This window comes from Mauremys reevesii, linkage group 1 (assembly GCF_016161935.1).
Source record: "Mauremys reevesii isolate NIE-2019 linkage group 1, ASM1616193v1, whole genome shotgun sequence".
NCBI classification, from domain to species: domain Eukaryota; kingdom Metazoa; phylum Chordata; order Testudines; family Geoemydidae; genus Mauremys; species Mauremys reevesii.
The window spans coordinates 45,012,473-45,036,343 of NC_052623.1; the positions used below are offsets into that span (position 1 = coordinate 45,012,473).

General features: G+C 43.3%; 1 protein-coding gene across 7 annotated transcripts in view; it reads right to left on the reverse strand.

Annotated features, from left to right (window-relative positions):
- CRYL1 (crystallin lambda 1) overlaps nt 1-23,871 on the reverse strand; it is a 94,930-nt gene that overhangs the window by 66,158 nt on the left and 4,901 nt on the right. For 2 of the 7 annotated variants that reach the window (XM_039527339.1, XM_039527331.1), the window contains exon 2: nt 4,948-5,055. The exons of 1 other annotated variant lie outside the window; for it this stretch is intronic. In XM_039527339.1, the coding sequence (XP_039383273.1) occupies nt 4,948-5,030 (83 nt within the window). In that variant the 5' untranslated portion in view covers nt 5,031-5,055. Of the gene's footprint in view, nt 1-2,808; nt 2,897-4,334; nt 4,361-4,947; nt 5,056-6,198; nt 6,235-7,736; nt 7,895-23,871 lie in introns of those variants that run through there. 4 more of the 7 variants (XM_039527317.1, XM_039527325.1, XM_039527354.1 and 1 more) reach the window with 4 other exon arrangements.

Sequence of the window (23,871 nt, forward strand, 5' to 3'; positions counted from 1 at the left end):
CTAGGGGTCAGTGCAAAGTCCTGCCACTGACTGAGCCGGTCCATTGCCACCGAGCACAAATTTGTAGTATGTCTTGTAGAGTATACGGGAAACTATTACTGTGTTCGTTTGACAACAAACCTGGCTCAGGTTCCTTCATACCTTACTAGTCTGTGGTCTTTGGGGGTTCTCTCGGGGTTTGCTGTGTCAGCGATCTGCGCAGAGCTGGAGCAGCGCACAGAGGGAACACACGCAGCCGACTGTTATCATCATCGAACAAGAGCAGAGCACCACACCAGTAGCTATTGACAACACTTGCCTTTTCATAAGCAAATGCAATATACATAAGTTCTGTGTTTAGTCTCAGAAATAGGGTACTACTTGGTCTTCTGACCCACTAACTTTTAACTTTAACATGCTGTCCTCAAAGAATACTGTACTCATAAACCAAAGGGACTGCTACTTGCAGGAAAAGAGTTTAATGAATGGCAAAAAGGTTACAGTATACACTTTACACAGCAGGTTGCACCATTACTGAACAGAGACCATGAGAATTTAGCAATTGGTGTGGTGTAGAATTCTTCATTAACTTGTCCATTCAACTGAGCACTTCTAGGCTGTTCCAATATAGTGAATTCTTGTTAAGAATGCTACTAGTGTTAGTTCTAGCTGGATGTATGTCACTTTTACAGCATGACCTTCCCCTTTTCCTCCCATTTCCTCTGTGTCAGGGCTCTAACTGCTGTGTGCCTGATAACAATTAGCTAGGCAGGAAATCTGTCTCACTTAGTTATACCTTATACATTCCTGTTTCCTTACCTTATGCTGATGTACTGTATGTGTGCTCCCAGCTGATACACCTCCATATTTTCAATCTTGCCGCAGTGGGCCCAAATTTCATTATTTCATTTGTTATTTCCTAGCATATAACTACTCTATTAGTCAACACACCTGCCACAGGGCATGCTTTAAATTTTCAATACTGACATTATTAGGGAGGCAGCTTTATTGATATTCTTGTTCCACCTGGATCTCCTCTCCAGTCACAGGGCAATGAAAATAATTTAGCCTGTGGACTGGCTCAGTCAGGGGCGGGACTTTCCACTGACCCCTAGGCTGGACAAAGATGTATGATGGAAATAATTTAGCCTGTTTTGCAGATGTATACATGGTAATTAATATCCATTGTGTAAGACTTACATAAAACCTGAAACACTTGCTTCAAATATGGTTTACAAACTATTACTCTGGGTTTTCCTTTTATAAACCAGGTTTATGTCCTAAAAAGTGATGAATACCCAAGTTTTCTTACATTTCTTTGTACAAGTAATTTGGCATCTGCAGTCATTTATTATTTTTAAACACATTCTCTCTTGGTAAAAAGGGTGATCTTCAAATTTTTTTTTTTGGTATACTCAAATTTCTTATGGTTTCAAACAGTTGTATACAATAAATTCAGGGTATGTGAACCATAAAACAGTAGCTATTTGATACAAAAGCTAATTACAGTGGAACAAAATTCCCTTTTTTCAGTTCTAAACGTGTGTAACATGATAGATATGCTGACGTCTTCCCCAATCTTCTTTTAGAGGACTTAAAAATAAGGAAAATCAATAAAACCAAAATTCACAATGGAGTAACTGTCAACTTGTTTTGTAAAAGTCATAATACATGCATTGAAAAACACCATGTAAAATCATAATTTTACTCAGCTTCCACTGCAATTAAATATTTCAGCTCCTGTAGCAGAACCTAGCGTCATGGCAGTAGTTCAGAGTGAATTATAGCAGTCTGCTGTAAAGTCACTGTGTTAAGAGTTTTCATGCTAATGTGAATTTGAACTATCAATATAATTTTTATCATCAAAACATCACCTAATGTAACTGCACAATCTGTTCTTACTCATATAAATATTGAATGAGTTTCAGAAAATCATTCAGCAATCTACTTCTATTAAAATATGCTGTGTCACTGAGTTTCATCGATTAATTATATTGTGTTAAAGAAGAATTAAGTCTCTTGACATGTATTGCTTTTTACTACAGAGTGCCTTGAGAGTTATGCATGAAGGAAGAGACTATGTGGAAACATCCAACTAGTCTATTTCCTTTTATGCTTTTTTTTCCCCTGTGTTGAAAGTTTTTGGGTGAAATCCTGACCTCATTAAAGTACATGGGAGTTTTGCCAGCATTTCACACATAACCTGTTCTTAGGATATGCCTACACTCAAAACACTGCAGTTGCGCCACTGTAACACTTCAGTGTAGATACACACTACAGCGACGGAAGGGGTTCTCCCATCACTGCAGTCAATCTACCTCCCCAAGAGGCAATAGCTAAGTTGACACATACTGATGGAAGTTTTCAGTGTAGTCCAGCCTTTACTTTCCTGTAAATATTCTAACTCCCTCACAGCCACCACAGATTTCTCTAAGTCAGAAATGCACAACCTGTGATATTGTGGTATAAAGGTATTTATATTGGGTTATGGTGTCACCAGAACATCTGAAGTTATTTCATGTCACAACAAACATCACAAAGCAACAACAAAATGCCATGCCTACAGTAAGTGGAGGACTCATCTCTCATGTTGCCCAATTTCCTAGTTTAGGGCTAGACAATGCATTTTTAGCACTGACCTGAGTAAAACAGTGGGTAGCTGGACTGCAGCACAAAGAACCACAGAAGAGATTGTGCCTTTCTGCCCACCCTAGTTCACTGGCGTGTAATCTGCGACAACTCTTTTTGGTTCATATTCCTCTCCCCAGAGTCAGCTGGCTCTGCCTCCCCACATTCCACCCACCAGAACCAGTGCAGCCTACAAGTCACCTCTCCCACTTGCTTCCTTGGGATGTAGTATCTGGCTCTCAGCCTCTGTGCTTCCCCCCCAGCACTTGGAGGTAAGATCCACATAGCTCTAATTTGGCAGACAAATTGGAGAAGAAGGAGGGAGAAAAGCTTTACTCCGCATGATCACATAAGGGGTAGATTGTCACTAGCCCTAAGATGGCTTACAGTTCTTTATAACACTTCCCCATTTTAATTAACAATAACTGAGCCATCAGTAAAACTTGCTACCTCACTAGTCACCCTTTCTGCCAGGTTGTTAATAGATACAGAACACTGAACCCAGCAGTGATCATTAAGGAACATAACCACTGATATCCTTCCATCTTGGAAACTCTTTAGACTCTGCTTCCTTTCCATTCAAAAGCCTCTATGTGCGGATATTTTCAGTTTACAATTGTAGAGTGGTACCAAATTCTCTCTTGTACTCCATTCCTGAATTATTAAGTCACCAAGTTTAGAATTTGTGGGTGACTAAACCCTAAGATCCTGTAGGCTCACGTTTTCAAAAATAGGAGGTTAAGCTCCATATCCATCTTTAGGCACCTACGGGTACCGTATTTTCCGGCGTATAAGACGACTTTTTAAACTAAAAAAAAAAACCAAAAATCGGGGATCGTCTTATACGCCGGGTATAAACAGCTTCGGCTGAGCCAATCCTGGGAGGAGTCTCACTGGTGTATGCTATTAATGCATACAAAGCCTGCTCGGATTGGCAAAGGTTGTAATAGCCTGCCTCTCTGACTCAGCCAATCCGAGCAGGCTTAATAGATGACACCGCTCCCATGAACGCTCCGCCCTCCTTCTCCTCCCCTTCCCCGGCTTCCCGCGAATCAAATGTTCGCGGGAAGCCTGAAAAAAGGAGTGGGCAGGTAAGCCGGGCGTGTGGGTGTGGGTGTGGGTGTGGGGGCGGGACAGCTTACCTGCGGCGCCGGTCCCGGTGTCGGCCCGGGGAGCCGGGCCCCGCGGCTGCAGCGCCGGCTCCGGCTCCGGTGCCCCGCGGCTGCAGCGCCGGTCCCGGTGTCGGCCCGGGGAGCCGGCCCCACGGCTGCGGCGCCAGCTCCGGCTCCGGTGTCGGCCAGGCCCGGGGAGTCGGGCCCCGCGGCTGCGGCGCCGGTCCCGGTGTCGGCCCAGGGAGTCGGGCCCCGCGGCTGCGGCTCCGACCCTGGCCCCCGGCAGGGGTAAGAGGCCAGGGCCAGGGCCGGGACTGGGGCGGGGGAGGAGGGGTTGGATCGGGCAGAGGTTCTGGGGGGGCAGACAGGGGATGGGGAAGGGGGTTGGGTAGGCGCCGCGTGGGAGTTCCTGGGGTCTGTTGGGATGGTGGTGGATGGAGTCGGGGCAGTCAGGGGACAGGGAGCGGGGCAAGTTTGGCAGGGGGTGGGGTCCTGGGGGGGAGTTAGGGTTGGGGGTCTTGGGAAGGAGTGGTCAGGGGACAAGGAGCAGGGCAGGGGGGGTTATGGGTTGTGGTTTCTGAGGGGGGGCAGGACGTGGGTGGGGGGTGTACTCACTGGGCGGTTCCCTACCGGGTCTTCGGTGGTGGGTCCTTCAGCCTCGGAAGGGGGGTAGTCTTATACGGCGAGTATAGGCCAAAACCTATATTTTAACTGGAAAATTAGGGGGTTGTCTTATACGCCCAGTCGTCTTATACGCTGGAAAATACGGTAGTCATTTTTGAAGTCTCTAAATGACTTAAGAGCACAATCCCACTGAATTCAATGGTACTTGTGTTCCTAAGTCACTTAAAGAACAGGAGTACTTGAGGCACCCTAGAGACTAACAAATTTATTTGAGCATAAGCTTTCGTGGGCTACAGCCCACTTCATCGGATGCATAGAATGGAACATATAGTGAGGATCTATATATACACACACAGAGAGAACATGAAACAATGGGTGTTACCATACACTCTAACGAGAGTGATCAGTTAAGGTGAGCTATTACCAGCAGGAGAGAAAAAAACTTTTTGTAGTGATAATTAAAACCCGACATGCTAACTTTAGGCTCATTTTTTAAGAAAAGGGATTGCGGTCAGAATATTTTTATAATTGTAAATGCTAGACCTGAGTAGAGATTTATGTTGCAGTGCCAGTTTATCTCAGTTGAAGAAATCAGGTGACCTACCTAATGTATTCCAGAGCGCTTGTTATCTGCTGTTGCACAACATCATAAAGTTTTACTCTGAAGCCTCCACCAGCAAACACCATAGACCAGCTGCGACCAATGAGTCCACTAAAGAGGAAATAAATAGAAAATGTTTATGCATGTAACTACATAGTTCACTTCTGCACCATCAAAAGGATTGTTGATTTAAATGGGTAATGACTTTTCCTACCTGGGAAAAATGTGCATTGAATGCAGTAGACAACAATATGGCCTCTATTTGTTTGAACACCAGTATAATAATTTATATGAGTAATCAACTGCCGCTGCATAGCCACCAAAGGATTACGAGGGTGGGAGGGGCATATAGGAGGGAAACTAGAGAAGAGGAAGGAATAGTGAAAGGTTGGAAGAGGGAAGGACAAAGGGGGGCACAAATAATTTGTGGTTTGTTTTTTATTTAAACTGTTAAAATAAGCTCTCAGTGATGTGACAAGTCACTGAAAACATAGTACTCTGTTCTGAGCTATATCTTCTGGACAGCGCAGCTCAGGAGGTACAGCTTGGGATGAAGAGAGGCAAATATGGCTTTAAGGCATCTTTGTGTCCTCTGAATTCTGCACACACCCCTAAGCTTGAGTTGGAGCAGCCTAAGAACACCCACGCTAAGGTGTGCCACCATGCTGTAGCCTGTGCAGGAGAGCTCAGTCAACAACCTTTGGAGAGGTCATGTCACAGCTTGCAGCATGCATGGTGCAAACAAGAGGAGAAGAGCACAATGATAGTTCATATTTCTATAGCATCTACCCTCCCAGGATCTCAAAGCGATTCACAAATATTAATAAATGAAGCTTCACCATACCCATTATACTCCTCTAACAAATAGGGACACTAATGTACAGTGGTTAAATGACTTGGCTTTGTTACAGATCAGCTCTGTGACATTAGTCAAGAATAGAAACCAGATCTCCTTACTTCCATTCATATGTTTTTTAACTATTACACCATTCTTCCTCTTGTTGCTAAGAGAGGAACTGCTCTTGTATTTTCCTTTGAACTGCACGAGTGCCACAGGAAAGTTTCATTCTACAAGGCCATGTGACCAACAGTGAAGGAGGACATAGGTAATGAAAGAGAATCAGCAATATGCCAGGAGGCAAAGGAAAGGCAGAAGAGAAAAGAAAACCGGAACAGTCTTCAGTTAAAAACAAAACAGGAAGCTTTTCAAGGAGACAGAAGGAAACAATGGAAATAATTGGAACACAAACAGACTTTAACTTCATGTTAAATGTTGCTGAGCTGGCACAAAGCTGTTCTCTCCTCTTTCTCTGAAAAAAGAAACAGGATTCCATAAAAAAAAAAAATAATAAACCCAATTCGCATCAACTTCTAAGCTGTTTACTGAACCCATGTGGATATGGGATTAAAACTTGTTAGCCACTGTGGCATCCTTATATCGTGGTTATCACTAAAGTATTTGTTAAGTGCTCCTTAAACTACTATAAGCTTCTTATTATTCTGCACCTTCAATATTAAGGAGAAATCCATATATTGTGGTGTCTTGATCCCAAGCAAGGAGTCAAATTTTGGCATACTTTTTAAAATCTCTATTCCATACTTTGACTACCACACTCAGAGAGCACAGCACTTGTAAAGATGTCAACACAACACTGGTGCAAGAGGGACCCAGGCCTTAGTTTCAGGTAACTATAGCTGCCCACTTCTCACAACATTCCCACACTTTGTCTTGGTTAGGCTATGTCATATGGTGGCGTTACACATTATGTACAGACAGGACAAGCCTTCTGACCCTCGGCATACCAATGGCAAATGACGGGTAACTAAGTGTGACCACCAACTATTAGTCTGGTCACTGTCATGTGACAGCATAAAGACACGTGCCTGAAAATATAACTCACACCTCAAATGGTCTTTCAAGGCAGGTGGCAGAGTACTTTAGCTAGTCAGTAGCAGGTGTGCATTTATAGTGGTTACTCACAGCCACTGATAAATCTGAAGTAACTGGAAAAAGCTATTTTTAAATAAAAAAGCTAATCAGCTTTATCTCAAAAACAAATTGAAATGAGACTTGTATTAATCTCAGTCCCAAAAAGCTACTTCTTCATGTCTTGCTTCAAATAAGTACTACTGTGATACTGTATCTTATCTCTACGTTTCTCTACATGCCTTATGACCTTTACATAAACTTGAACACAACTTTATTCACCCACACACAACACAGACAAATACATGGAGAGTTGTGCTTCACGATAAATGAATATGGAGAGAATGAGCACATGCTCAGAGCTATAAAAAGGGGTAACAAAAGAGACTCTACACTGGACTGCAGCACAAAGTTTTCAGAAGGATCCAAATTTATCAGCAACAGAATGACATATGAACGTATAATAAACCAATCACACTAAAGCAAAAGTTTTCACAGTTGATGCCTTTTGTACTAATTCTGAGTAATTGTCACTGTTGCACAATTTAGATAGATTATTCTCAGTTAACACCTTGCTGTGGTATCTGACTGCTGTTACAGCTGCAAAAACTAAGGCAACATTTTGTGCCTGCACCTATTGGCAGCACATAGACATCATCAGGAATCAATACCAACAGCACAAAGTCCAGGGCTGTAGTTTCACTGGCAGGGTTGAGGTGAAATGCCCAAACCCTTCGCACTTCCCTGTGGCATTTGTCACCAGAGCCCCTGGTGGCTCTCAGCAGAGCTGGTACCTGCTGCTCCCTCTGGCCACCGCATCTAGCCTCTAGACCCTGCCTCCAAACAAGAGACCGCTGGAGCTTACCTGCCAATCACCACAACCTGTCCCGCCTGGGTAGGCTCCATGTCCTGCAGGGACCCCTGCCGCTGCAGGAGCGGGACGCACCACCAGAGCAGTAACCTCCGGGAGCACCTCCTGCTTAGGGACGCTCTCTCCCCATCCCTCACAGGATGTCACAGCCTCTCTGATTGGCTCCCTGTACAAGCGTTCCGATTGGCTCCCCGAAGGGCCCCTAAGCAGTTGCTCCTATAGAGTCCCTGTGCCGAGATGTTTCGCTTACCCGACGGTGAGGGGAAAAAGGGGGCGGGCGGGCACGACAACCAGCTCACCCGTCAACCCGTAATTACCAGGCGTTAGGAGAGTGATTCTCTTCCTGGCTCATTGTGAGAACGACTGGGGAGGGTGGAATTTGGAGGCAAAGAGTCTCCAGCAAGGTTGTATTTGGGGAGCCCCATCTCCCAACCCCCACCACAAGTCCCCAAACACCCCCATACAAAGTCCCCTAATCTCAAGTCCTTCCCCCTCGCAACCCTCCCCCCAACACAGCTCACTCCCATCTCTCCTCCATTGCCCCAAACTCCTCCTCAAAGCTCCCCCCACAGGAATGCCCCCTCTCTCTTCCTTGCCCTGGCCTTCACATCAGCTCCCCCGGTGGTGACTCTTCTCCCTACCCTTCCGTGGGCAGCAGGAGGATGCACTGGGAACGTCTCTGTTCCCTCCCCACCAGGCAGTGCAGTCACTGCTGAGGCCCAGGGCACCAGCATGTTGCACAGGTGGGGGTGATCAGCATCCCACGGCGGAGGGTGGACATGGAATTCCAGCTATTGCCCATAAGCAAGAACAAAGGAGCATGTGCTTCCCCAGTTGTTCTGCCCTGATTGATGTGCCTGTCCTTCAGGCAATCTCACACCTCTTTCCTCTCTACCCCACCACTGTTTTACCTACAAAAATGACAAACACCTACCCTTTTGCCATGCCATTTATAATGTCCATGCAATACAGGCAGGACTTGAGTGTTTAAGGTCCTTTGAAAGAGCTACACACATTAAACTGCAGGGTACTTGGTGTATTTACCTCAGAAAGAGGAACTGCTGAGCTGACCCTCTTTGTTTAAATTAAAAGCTCTCAGTAATGAAATTGGCAGGTCTTTTCTGAACACAGTGTCTGAACAGAAAGAAATACTGTAGTTGTCAGACCACAGTTGTCCTCATTTACAAATGACCTATTTGTCTTAAGCCTAACCAGTGATGTGCCTTGATAGCAGTTCCATACTGAAGTTGAGACCTTCAAAATCCATTCTGTGCATTTGTATGGCAGAAGAGGGTTATTGTTTTGAAACAGTAAGTTTCCATTAGAACTAAGAAAAAATAATGGAAATATTTCTGTTGATCTGGTTTTGTAAAAACTTATTTCTTTAAAAAACAAAATGTTGTACCACATTTGACTTGATAATATTCATTTAATGCCTTCAATTGGTTTACAATACCCTCTGTTCCTACTGTAGTGCTGCGTCTCCCTATTACTGTGCACTAATCCTATGGATTTGCTACTTGTCTAAGCATTCTCTCTTGTAATATTATGCTAGATTTCCCTGAAAACAAACCATAAAAAGGTTAATATTTTAAATTCATAGGTTATAAGGACAGGAGGGACCACTGTGATCACAGAGCATGGTCTTCTGAATAACGCAGACCTTAGGGCTTACCTCAATTAATTTTTTTTTGAACTGGAGCCTCTTTTTTAGAAAAAAAATCCAATCTTCATTTTAACAGTGCAGATGATGGAGAATCCACCGCAATTAACAATTTGCACCTCGTTTCTAGTCTGAATTTGTTTAGCTTCAACTTCTTGCCATTGGATCATGTTATACCTTTGCCTGCTAAATTGAAGAGCCTATTATCAAATATTTGTTCCCTATGTATGTACTTATAGACTGTGATCACATCACCCTTCACCTTCTTTTGTCACACCTGCTCTTAAAAGCTATAGCATGTGGTATTAGCATTACAGTAGTGGTTGAAAAGACACTTCCATTCTAAGCACCTATTTTCAGGAGCTTATAAATTTCAGAAAAATTTGGGTTAAAAATTATTATACTTAGACCAAATGTGAATGTTTGTTGTTTTCTTGGTAGAGTCTGGTGAACCTCTGTTGGGATAATTCACAAATGGCCTAGCATTTTAAAAGTATTTTTCACATAGTCTTTTTAATTCTCCAATAAATTAATTTAAAATGTCATTTTCTAAATGTTCTAAATGCTCCATCTGGGGGTGTGGGCTCTGGGGTGGGGCCAGGGATGAGGGGGTTTGGGTGCAAGTGGAGGCTCTGGGCTGGGGCTGAGGGGTTCAGAGTACAGGAGGGGGCTCAGGGCTGGGGCAGGGGGTTGGGAGGAGGTTTGGGGTGCAGGTTCTGGGTGGCGCTTACCTCAGACAGCTCCCAGGAAGCCGTCTGCATTTCCCTCTGTCTCCTAGGCGGAGGCATGGCCAGGCAGCTCTGCACACTGCCCCTGCCTGCAGGCGCCACCCCTGAAACTCCCATTGGCCACGGTTCCCAGCCAATAGGAGCTGCGGAGATGGTGCTGGGTGTGGGGAGCAGCCCACAGGGCCCTCGTGGCCATCTCTAAGCCTATGAACCAGAGAGAGATACCGTCAGCTTTCTGGGAGCCATGCAGAGACGGTCAGGCACCTTGCCTGCCCCATTGCAGGCAGCCAACTGGACTTTTAATGGCGTGGTCAGCAGTGCTGACCAGAGCTGCCAGGGTCCCTTTTCAATTGGGCATTCCAGTCGAAAACCAGATGCCTTGCAACCATATACTGGAGCCTGACCCCTTTAGCCATTACCCAGGCAAAACTTCCACAGAAGACAATAATAGAGTCTTCTGTGTAAGAACAAGACAACAGGCGTTTTCCTTGCTGTCACTGATGATCAGACACTCTAATGCTTCCATGTCGCCAGTGAATAGATAGATGGGCAAAAACAAGAAAAAGAAGAACGATGAAAAGATTAGAAAAGGAAAAGGGGAGGACATAGGAGGTGAGATTTTCAGGGTCAAAATGAGAGGAGAGGAGTGGAATAAGGAAAGAAGCGTTCCCTTGCCACAGAATAAATATTTGCAGGCCCGTTAATTTGAGTAGATGGTTGGTGACTCTTCTCTTTCCTGTGATCTCTGCAGAAAGATCAGAAACCTTAAGCCTATTTAGCAGAGATGTGATGAAAGATTCCGGGCTTAATTATAAAAGGAAAGCAAAGTTTATCTTGACATATGAGATGTCCAAGTGGCGCAAACATGCACTCACCAAACTGGTCATTCTTTTCTTCTCTCAATATAGAGATTCTTTCTCCTTAGTCTAGAAGCAGTAGGAGCAGCCTTTCACAGTTTCATTGACAGCAGCAAAGATGACCACTCCATTATTTTTTGGTATGTGTTTTCTGTTGAACATGCTCCACTTCTATACCATATAAGGGCAAAAAACCCTGCTATTGGCTGAAGACAGTAGGCAGGATCTTACTGTAGGGGGAGGTGCTAGGGCTCTATAAGAGTAGCTTGGATGAAGCAAAGCAGGGCAGAGCGAAGTATTACTTTAAACAGGCTGAAATGGAAATATGCAGGAAAGTAAATGTTTGTTTTCTCCCAGGAAAGCAAGGAATCATGTATCTCTGAAATACAAAGTGTTTCTTGAGTTAGGAAAAATTTACCAAACCCACTGGAGTGGAATGAAAACAGAGGCATAGTTCACGTCTGTTAAATATTAAATGCATTACTTGGTCACTAAAGCAATCAGAAATAGCGTGTTTCACTTGAAGCAAACTAAGGTATGTTGCTAGTTACTATACTAAAAGCTCAGAGAAATCATGCTGATCATGCTGAAGAATGGAAAGTTAGTTAAAATGCTTTTGTTTTAGTAACATTTATCTATCTTTGTAGAGTTAAATATAGCTGGTAATGTTCAATGCAAATTATGTGATTCTAACTTATTACCAAAATTATATTCAAAAATACTATGATCCTGTAAAAAGCTGTCTACATGAGGCAAAAGAGCAAGTGTAGTGGACAGGTGAATGTTACAAAGGCCATGCTATAAATGTGATTTAACAGAAAATTGTCTTAAAGGTGGATTTCCTTGTTAGATAACATCTGCTTTACACACAAACTACAAGACAAGCACTGTTCATAATCAAGGTTTTTTTCACTATATATTTTAGACTAATTTATTTATTTATTTTCAAATCCCATATTGGATCAGTTTATGTACACCTCCACTCCGATATAATGCAACCTGAAATAACGCGAATTCAGATATAATGCGGTAAAGCAGCACTCTGACAGATCAAAGCAAGTTTGATATAACGCGGTTTCACCTATAACGCTGTAAGATTTTTTGGCTCCTAAAGACAGTGTTGTATCGGGATAGAGGTATATTTAGATAAAGTAAGACTACCCTGAATTGCTCTTTGGAATAGAATACTATATATATATATATATACTAGATCACCTAGGCTCATTACTATATTATTGTGATTAATTTTGCTTTTGTGCTGTATATTTTACTTTTCTAGATCAGTTTTAAAAAATATCTGCTGCTGCCCATTTTTAGTGTAATATGGTAGACAAGAAAATTCTGAAACAATTATTGGGCCTAGTGCTTACTGCTGGTACCATGAGTAGCCTTATGGACTCCAGTACTATTTTCTGACTTTTATTCTCTTAAACCAAAAACCACAATAATATCAATACACTTTATAAATAAACCTTTTAGAAAGCCGGGCATGCAAATACTTCCTACCATTATTTTAATTGGGCCACATTGCACATACTCAGAGACAAAAAAAAGCTTTCTTAAGTTGAAGTTGCTATAGTAAGTACTATGCTTCGGAAGAAATGATGGTGAAAAAAATTGAGTATGAATAATGAGTTGATGCATATAGATTCAAATATCCATATTGTTCATGTACTCTAACAAAAAACATACACATATAACAGTCAACATAAGATACATCTTGCAAGCTCTTTTCCCCAAGATTTGGCAATCAAGAAGCTTATCAGTTAATTTATTAAATAAAGTTTTAAAATACTAATTTCACTACATTATCTGTATTGACTGTAGCTGTGTAGTAGCCAACTACATAAGCAATAACCTTTGCAGCATATTGCACTCACATCTGCATAACACTGATACAATGTAAATATATAATTAGGCAGATATTGCACAATGAACACCTCCATTACAACTTACAAGGTTTGCATGGACTCCCACAAATACTGGACTGCAGCGCATAAAGCGTTGTGAGATAAAACAAAAGCGATTACATGATCCTTGGGGTAAGTTTGTTGTCTGTAGTGTATGTGTTTGTGGTGTGCTTGCTGCTTGACTGAAATATGGTGTGGTGTGTTCGTTTGGGGGACCATGTGCCAAGCCTAGTGACCTGCTAGGCAAGGCTGAGAGCTTCTTGACGAGGCTTTGATCCCTACGCCCATTAGCACCCATCATCCCTTAACCAGGGGGCCGGGGTAATCAGGAAGACTAGGGCTTTATAAAGCCTGCTCCTAAGCAACCAGAGGAGTTAGTGAAGAGGGGAGTTTTGCCATGGAATTTAGATAGGGAGCGGGGGGGGGGGGCTAGATATACTTATTCTTTAAACTTAAGGCAATAAACACCCCTGATAAAAACAAAACAACAAAGGAAGGAGTGGCAGGAGTAAAAAGAGAATGCAGGCAGAAGTTCAGCAACAGAGTTGGAGCTATCCAGTTTATAGCACTCAATGCAGCATGCATGATTATCTGCCCTATGGGCAGATGGCATATGTGTGCATTTGGTGCAAGGAGCTCCTGGCCCTCAGAGACTGTTTGCAAGCTATGGAGGCTAGAGTGGCTGAACTGGAGGAGCTAAGGGAGACAGAGAGGTACATAGAGGAGACATTCCAGGAAACAATAGAATGGTGCCACCCCTGGTCTGACAGCCTCTGTGCTGTTGAGGTGGATGAACGTCTCAGGGAAGGAGAACATCCAACTGGAGCAGAGGGAAACGATCCCATAGTTGAGACCCTCCTTCCAGATGATGTCATGGTAGCCTCTCGCACTGAGGATACTTCTCAGGGGGAGGGAACTCCAGGTATTAGGAAGAGACAGGTAATAGTTAAGAACAACATAAGAACATAAGAACAGCCGTACCGGGTCAGACCAAAGGTCCATCTAGCCCAGTATCTGTCTACCGACAGTGGCCAATGCCAGGTGCCCCAGAGGGAATGAACCTAACAGGCAATGATCAAGTGATCTCTCTCCTGCCATCCATCTCCATCCTCCGACGAACAGAGGCTAGGGACACCATTCTTACCCATCCTAGCTAATAGCCATTTATGGACTTAGCCACCAGGAATTTATCCAGTCCCCTTTTAAACAATGTTATAGTCCTAGCTTTCACAACCTCCTCAGGTAAGGAGTTCCACAAGTTGACTGTGCGCTGCGTGAAGAAGAACTTCCTTTTATTTGTTTTAAACCTGCTGCCTATTAATTTCATTTGGTGACCCCTAGTTCTTGTATTATGGGAATAAGTAAATAACTTTTCCTTATCCGCTTTCTCAACATCACTCATGATTTTATATACCTCTATCATATCCCCCCTTAGTCTTCTCTTTTCCAAGCTGAAGGTCCTAGCCTCTTTAATCTTTCCTCGTATGGGACCCTCTCTAACCCCCTAATCATTTTAGTTGCCCTTTTCTGAACCTTTTCTAGTGCTAGAATATCTTTTTTGAGGTGAGGAGACCACATCTGTACACAGTTATGGGGGATCCAATCATTAAAAACTTAGATAACTGGGTTTGTGATGACTGGGAGATCCGCATGGTGACTTGCCTGCCTGGTGCAAAGGTTGCAGATCTCTCGAGACAACTAGATAAGTGTGCTGGGGAGGAGCTGAGGAACTGTCCCAGCTGAGGAATTGTCCCAGACTGAGGTGTCAGAGGAAGTTTTGGAACAAATTGATAAATTAAACAGTAAGACGGGACCAGGTCCAGATGGTATTCACCCAAGAGTTCTGAAGGAACTCAAATGTGAAATTGCAGAACTACTAACTGTAGTCTGTAACCTATCATTAAATCAGCTTCTGCACCAAATGACTGGAGGACAGCTAATGTGTTGCCAATTTTTGAAAAGGGCTCCAGAGGTGATCCTGTCCATTACAGGTCAGTAACCCTGACTTCAGTATCAGGCAAACTGGTTGAAGCTATAGTAAAGAACAGGACTGTCAGACATGTAGATGAAGATAATTTGTTGGGGAAGAGTCAACATAGTTTTTGTAAAGGGAAATCATGCCTCACCAATCGACTAGAATTCTTTGAGGAGGTCAATAAGCATGTGGACAAGGGGATCCAGTGGATATAGTGTACTTAGATTTTCAGAAAGCCTTTGACAAAGTACCTCACCAAAGGCTCTTAAGCAAAGTAAGATGTCATGAGATAAGAGGGAAGGTCCTCTCATGGATTGGTAACTGGTTAAAAGATAGGAAACAAAGGGTAGGAATAAATGGTCAGTTTTCAGAATGGAGAGAAGTAAATAGTGGTGTCCCCTAGGGGGTCTATACTGGCACCAGTACCATTCAACATATTTATAAATGATCTGGAAGGAGAGGTAAACAGGGAGGTGGCAAAATTTGTGGATGATACAAAACTACTCAAGATAGTTAAGTCCAAAGCAGACTGTGAAGAGCTACAAAGGGATCTCACAAAACTGGGTGATTAGGCAAGAAAACAGCAGATGAAATTCACTGTTGATAACTGCAAAGTAACATAATCCCAAATATACATACTAAATGATGGGTCTAAATTAGCTGTTATCACTCAAGAAAGAGATCTTGGAGTCATTGTGATAGTTCTCTGACAACATCCATTCAATGTGCAGTGGCAGTCAAAAAAGCTAACAGAATGTTGGGAATCAGTAAGAAAGGGATAGATAAGAAGCCAGAAAATATCAGATTGTCTCTGTATAAATCCATTGTACGCCCACATCTTGAATACTGCATGCAGGTGTGGTCGCCCCATCTCAAAAAAGATCTATTGGAATTGGAAAAGGTTCAGAAAAGGACGACAAAAATGATTAGGGGTATGGAACAGCTTCTGTATGAGGAGAGATTAATAAGATTTGGACTTTTCAGTTTGGAAAAGAGATGATTATGGGGGGATATTATAGAGGTCTATAAAATCATGACTGGTGCGGAGAAAGTAAATAAGGAAGTGTTATTTACTCCTACTCATAACACAAGACCCAAATGAAATTAATAGGCAGCAGGTTTAAAACAAACAAAAGGAAGTATTTCTTCACACATCGCCAGTCAATCTGTGGAACTCGTTGCCAGGGGATGTTGTGAAGGACAAAAAGTATAACTGGGTTCAAAAGAGAATTAGATAAGTTAATGGAAAATAGGTCTATCAATGGCAATTAGCCAATAGCATGCAACCCCATGCTCTAGGTGTGTCTAAGCCTCGGACTGCCAGATGTTGGGCCTGGATGACAGGGGATGGATCTCTTGATAATTGCCCTCTTCTGTTCATTCCCTTTGAAGGAGTTGTTATAAACATTGGGATTAGGCCTTGTCTATACAACAAAGATAATCATGTTTAAACATGGTTGTAGACAAATCACATTATAACTTTTTAAAAAACTGCCTCTGTAGAGAAAAAAATAAAAACAATACCAGAAATCTATAAGAAAACTATATTTTAACCCTGATAGCTACCTAGGCTAAAATATGGTTCCTTAACATATCCATAACAGTGGAGGGAGTGGTTCTTTCCACGTGGGAAAGAATAAACATGTTATAACATGGCTTACCTATATCCATATTAAACATGTTTATTTCTGTTGTATATATGGGGCTGTAGAATGCAGAAGTCCCTTGTTCTCAGTACAGTGCTCAGTCCACTAGATCACGCTTCCTCTCGCTATTTTTGGCTTCCTCTTGTTAATGCTACAGTGACTATCAACAGCTGAGTCAGCTCAGTTACCAGCAGACAGCTTAGAAGGGAACTGTGGCAGCTGTACTACTAGCAACAGAATCCTGAAAGGCAGTGCCTCATAAAAAGCCATGAACTGAACGGGCATTCTGCCAAAAATCAAAGTACCTTTGGCTCTGGTTTACATGGACACGAGGGGCCAGCTACAGGGTGGGACCATGAATACTATGATCTTTAGAAAGACAATAATCTGATGACAAACTTTCAATCATAGCAAACAGTTTATATCAGGATATCTTTGCCAGGAAAGGGGACAGAAAACTACATTTTTAAAAAATGAAGTAGTGGAGTAAGGGGGAGGGGGAAGAGTTGTCTTGGGCTTTGCAGGGCCTAGAAACCAGGTCCCAATTGGGCCATTTTTTTTTACAAAATTGTATCAACTTAAATGTCTAGATCCTAGATTGCAAACTCTCTAGGACAGGGTTTCTCAATTTGTGGGTCATGAGTCGTGACCCAAAATGGAATCACCAGAATGTGTCAAAGGGACATGGAGGCCCTTGAGAGGAGGAGAGGAGTTGGGTCCTGTCCCCACAGAGGTGTGGGAGGCTTCGGGTGGAAGGGGTTCAGAGCCTGCACCTATGTCACAGCAGAAGCTCCTGCGTCTCCAATCCTGAGGTTGACAAGGCTCGGCTTCCCATTCTGGGAGTTGCTACCTCTTGCAGGGGTCATAGCACCACTCAGGTTTGGCCCTCCATCATGATGATTGAGGGCCAGCCATTCCAAATTAGAGTGAATGGCATTGTGATCCCAGGTGCCAGTTTGCAATGCCACTTATACAAATTTGGCCTGGCTGGCCCCCCTGAGTGACGCTATGACCCTGTATGTCACAACACCGAGAGCAGGAAGCCAAGTCCAGCCAGACCTGTGGGGCAGGAGCTCCTGCTATGGTATACATAGTGTACTTATTATATTAATGTGTATATCATATACTGTGGGTAAGAATATCAAGTAAACAAGGTTCATTTATTTGTTTTGCTCTAAAGCTATTTATTGGGTTGTGACACGACATCAAGTTTACAAATTGTTCCTGAGCCCAAAAAGGTTGAGAACCACTTTTCTAGGGCAGGTATTATCTTCTGTTATTTATTTGTATAAGGTATAGTACAAGAAGGTCCTAATTCCTGTCTGGGGTCCTGAGCCACTACTGCTATGGAAAGAATAAAAGGTACAATTCCTATAAGTTTGTGTCATTAATTAACCTGAGTGTCCAATACCTTCACAGTATAGCCTCTCCCAGCTCTCAAGACACCCAGACAATTACAGCTGACCTATGTTCATCTATTAAGTAAACATGGTACAACTTGTTCCCTGCTATAATCTAAACTAGGTTAAACTGTACCAAAACCATTTAAAAACATGTTATCAATCAACAATCTGGAGGTGATTAGTTTGTTTCATTAAAGATATCGTGCTATTAAGAAGCACCTTTGGCCCAGCTACTTAAGGGTTTTTAGGCTCCTAACTTCCATTGAAATCAATAGAAACAAAACAGGAATGTTTGCCTCACTAAGATCCCACCTATTCATGAACTATTGCCAGTGTCCTTTCAATCTGCCACATGCACATTCAACAGTTATCCTGCACCTTCTCAGACAGTAATTAAATAATTCCTTGATGCTGTCCAGTATCTGGTATATGGTTTCATGAGCCAGGGATACAAAGGGTAGGGCAGCTTCCCCAGAATCACTAGTGGCATTTTTCACAGTCTGTATCCTGGTGTTCATCCATTTTACAAAACTATGACAAATCCTGTACAAAGTATGCCTTGTGACATATCATTTAAACCTCATAATTTGCTGATCATTGTTGTCCTGGTAAAATGTGTATGGCAACACTGTATGTAAAGTTATAAGATTATATTGTATGACATTGCTGAGACATGCTCCAAGTTTAGAAAAGCAGGCAGACACCAGCTCCTCAGAGACAAAAGGCAAACTGATGCCTCAGCCAAGTGTCAATAAAATCAGATGGACTAACACCTGGTTAAATGGCCATTCTTTGGCAGAAAGAAGAATGTGAGTGAGAAATTTACGTCTTGGCTAACAGACTTGCTGTCGCCTGATCCCCAGCTGGAGAGAATTCTCAAATAAGAGAAATGCTATGAGAAGGGAGAACAGAGGACACAAAACACATCTCACCCCTCATTTTGACTCATGGCATCAACAACATTTGAAAGACAAATGAAGCATCATTGAACTGAGGGAGTGGTCCTGGCTGAAGGAATACAGCCAGACTGCTGTGAGCATGTAGTGAGAAAAACCTTTTTGGTTCAGGTTCACTTAGCTTGTTAAGTTAGGTATTAGTTTGTGTTTTACCTTTTATACCTTCGTAACCAATTCTGATTTTTATGCCTCATTATTTGTAATTGCTTAAAATTTATCTTTCTGTAGTTAATAAACTTGTGTCTGTGTGTTTGGAATCTCCATGTGAGATAGAGGGTTTGTGCATATCATTTTCTGTTAGTCTGTCATTTTATTTTCTATGAGCTTGTATTATTATTATTATTGCGGGGCAGTACAAGATGCACATTTCTGGGGACAACTCTGGTACTGAGAATTCTGGAGTGGCTGGCTGAACACTCCTATAACTCAGCTGGGAGTAATTTACATGCTAGAGGCTGCCTGTGAGCAGGCCAGGAGAGGTTGCTCTCAAAGCAAAGCAGTGTAAAAGGCACCCCGGCTTGGAGAATTGAGGGAACACAGCTGTACAGCAGTCCAGAAGTACTCCAGTACTTTGGAGAATGTCACAGCATTCCAGCAGTGCTAATGTGGTTGTGCTGGTACAGGATAAGTATCCCTGCTTACATCTTTTCAAAAAGTATTCCTACAGATGTGAGCATCATGAGTCTTCCCTGACCAGCCATCATTAATGTCAGTGAAACACCCTCCAGTAATATACAAGTGCTTGCATAACCAGGCACAAATACCCCTTTCTGTTTATGTACTAAGCACAAGGTCGGGGGAGGGACCAGGCAGCAGGATCAGGCTATGCAGCCTATTACCCCACCACAGTTCAGGAAGTCCATTGCTTCAAGTCCCTTTATTATTTCCTGCACATTGCCCAGAGTCACAATACTATGCAACAGGACACGCTTAATAGCCACGCACACCTGGATGACAAACGTCCCCACCATGGACTAATAGCAGCCTGGGATTGCACACTTCTAGAGCACAATCACCACCCTCTTTTCTATGGTCAAAGCAGCTCTCATTCTGATGTCTCTGCAATTGAGGGCTAAGACGAGCTCACCACACAACCCCAGGAAAGTGGCCTTTGTATTTGAAAGTTCTACAGCAACTACTGCTCATCTCAGATCTGCCTCACAATATAGTCCCACCACTTCAGCCCCATTTCATGGGCCCAGAAGTGCCACTCGACCACGTGGACCTCATCAGCGAATGCCGGCAGCACCTTGCAATTTTTATGTACTTTCTGCATCATCCATTCTTCCTTCTTGTTTGTCTCATCTTCATCACAGCATCACCAGCTACTGTGGCAGTGGCAGTCATTGAAGCTCTGCAACTATAGAAGGATCATGAGACCTGTCTTTAAAACAAACACAATAACTCCAATCTGTGCAAGGTGATCTTGGATGGCAAGATAGCAGACACTGAAAGAGCAGCACAAAGAACTGTGCACATTTTTAAAAAGTCACAAAAGTTATGGGCTGGAAGAAAGGGAATTGCAGGAATTTAACCCTGAGCTCCCATAATTTCCTGAACGTATTGCTGGTATTCTACAATGAAGTGCAAAAATTTCCCACAAAGCTGTGGAGTGGATGGTGGTATTGGGTACACTAGGATACATAAACATACTGCATCACATCTTTTGCTGACAGAACCTCTGGCAGTGAGGAAGCATAGCAACAAAGGCTGCTAAGTGTGCACATGCTGCACTGACATAGAAATGTTGGTAATGTTCTACCAGAAAACTTTCTAGTTTAGACATGGCTTTAGATTGTAAACTCTTTGGTGTAGGCTCGGGACCATCTCTCTGTGTTTGTACAATGCCTACCAAAATAGGGTTCTGGTCCATGACTAGGGCTCCTAGTCGCTACGGCAATACAAATAATAAACAAGTTATAAATATTAGGACTTTCTATTATATGCAATATAGAGCAACATAGCAAAAGAGTTGCCAGAATGTGTTACTCTCACACTCTAGGGCACCCCACTTTTACCTTTCCATGGGCTCAAGACGTAACCCAGTTAATTTAAGCACCCCAACCCTTACCCAGTTCCTAGGGCTCGGGGCGAAAGCAGGGGCGGCTCTAGGAATTTCGCCGCCCCAAGCAGGGTGGCGCGCCGCGGGGGACGCTCTGGCGGTCGCCGGTCCCACGGCCCCGGTGGACCTTCCGCAGACGTGCCTGCGGAGGGTCCGCTGGTCCCGGGGCTCCAGTGGACCTCCCGCAGGCATGCCTGCAGATGCTCCACCGAAGCCGCGGGACCAGCGGACCCTCCGCAGGCACGTCTGCGGAAGGTCCACTGCAGCCGCCTGCCGCCCTCCCGCGGGACGCCGCCCCAAGCGCGCGCTTGGCGTGCTGGGGTCTGGAGCCGGCCTTGGGCAAAAGGAAACTATCCTTACTCAGTTCCTAGGGCTTAGGGCCACCCTTACCCGATTCCTAGGACTCAGGGCATAATCTTCTGCAGGTTTGATGGGTCTTTTACCAGTTAAAGAACCTTACCCAGTAATATCCTTAACCTCTATTTATTAAGAATTACCAAAACAGAATACACATGCTAAGCATACAATGCTCACCACTCCCAATAAAGCAGACACTTTTCTCAGTGGCTAGTCAAGATTAGATCGTCCAGAACTCTAGCCTCTGCACTGTATGATTGGCAGGATGCTGAGAGTGGGAGTCCGAAAACACTTCCCATATTGAGGGCATCTCATTTTTTGCCTCTCTATCAAAATGCTTATCTTTCTTCCCAGGTATAACTGTAGCAAATTCCAACAGATGAGCATGTCAGAATTTGCTATCCTGGACCAGGGGATGAGGAAAGGTGAGTGAGGGGGAAGCATATTCTGACAGGATTACCATCGTCCGTCTTAATTTTCTGGTCTAAAGGATGAGGAAAGATGAGCAGAAGAATATGCTGCCCCTTGGTAAGCACATAGGATACAATTTGTAAACATGCTTAACATAACCCATAAAGTACTCACATAGAATCATAGAATCAGAGGCGGTCAAAAAAGCAAACAGGATGTTAGGAATCATTAAAAAGGGGATAGAAAATAAGACTGAGAATATATTATTGCCCTTATATAAATCCATGGTACGCCCATATCTCGAATACTGTGTACAGATGTGGTCTCCTCACCTCAAAAAAGATATTCTAGCACTAGAAAAGGTTCAGAAAAGGGCAACTAAAATGATTAGGGGTTTAGAGAGGGTCCCCTACGAGGAAAGATTAAAGAGGCTAGGACTCTTCAGCTTGGAAAAGAGAAGACTAAGGGGGGACATGATAGAGGTATATAAAATCATGAGTGATGTTGAGAAAGTGGATAAGGAAAAGTTATTTACTTATTCCCATAATACAAGAACTAGGGGTCACCGAATGAAATTAATAGGCAGCAGGTTTAAAACAAATAAAAGGAAGTTCTTCTTCACGCAGCGCACAGTCAGCTTGTGGAACTCCTTACCTGAGGAGGTTGTGAAGGCTAGGACTATAATAATGTTTAAAAGGGGACTGGATAAATTCCTGGTGGCTAAGTCCATAAATGGCTATTAGCCAGGATGGGTAAGAATGGTGTCCCTAGCCTCTGTTCGTCAGAGGATGGAGATGGATGGCAGGAGAGAGATCACTTGATCATTGCCTGTTAGGTTCACTCCCTCTGGGGCACCTGGCATTGGCCACTGTCGGTCGACAGATACTGGGCTGGATGGACCTTGGTCTGACCCAGTACGGCCTTTCTTATGTTCTTAATCATGGGACTGGAAGGGACCTCAATAGGTCATGCATAACGTTAGGAACATTCATAAGTGTTTGAAGGATTGGTGTCTCAGATGGTATAGTGATGGATGCTACACAGAATTCTAGAAGGATCAAACAGGAATAGTCAACCTACATCAACCAAAATATTTAGGTGCCTGATATATCCCAGTATCAGAGGGGTAGCCATGTTAGTCTGGATCTGTAAAAGCAGCAAAGAGTTCTGTGGCACCTTATAGACTAACAAACGTATTGGAGCATGAGCTTTTGTAGGTGAATACCCACTTCATCGGATGCATGCATGATCTATCCCAGTGGATCACACAGTTCTCTTGAAGGATCAGGGCCTAAAAGTTGTCACTAATCTTTTTTCCCATTGATTCATAGATTCCAAGGCCAGAAGGAACCATTGTGATCATCTAGTCTGACCTCCTGTATAACACAGGTCATAGAAATCCCCCCAAATCATCCAATCTTGATTTAAAAATTGTCAGTGATGGAGAATCGACCATGACCCTTGAGAAATTATTCCAATGGTTAATTACTCTCACCATTACAAATGTATGCCTTATTTCTGGTCTGAATTTGTTTAGCTTCAATTTCCAGTCATTGAATTGTGATATACCTTTCTCTGATAGATTAGATATTTGTTCCCCATTTATGTAATTGTAGACTAATCAAGTTCTTAACCTTAACCTTCTCTTTGTTAAACTACCGGTAAATACATTTTGCTCCTTGAGTCAATCACTTAAAGCCAAGTTTTCTAACTCTCTAATCATTCTTGTGGCTTTTCTCTGAGCCCTCTACAACTTAGCAACGTCCTTCTTTAGTTGTGGGCACTAGAACTGGCCATACTATTCTGGCAGCAATTGCACCAGTGTCAAATACAGAAGTAAAAATAATCTCTTGACTCTTACTGGAGATTCCCATTTATGCATCCCAGGATAGCATTAGCTGTCTTGGCCACAGGCTGGCACTGGGCGCTCATGTTCAGCTGATTATCTACCCCCCACCCCCAAATCTTTTTCTTTGTGAACTGTGGGTCATGAAGGAGCGTCTCCTTTTTGTGCGTGTTGCTCCCTCCACCTTTCTCTGTGTGTTTTGGGGCGCGGGTTGGCTTTGCTGAAACTGACTGGGTTTCACCTCTGAACCTGCCTACCCTAGCAGGGAAAAGGAAAACCTGCCTCAGAATCAAGTCTCCAGCAGGCAGGTATCTA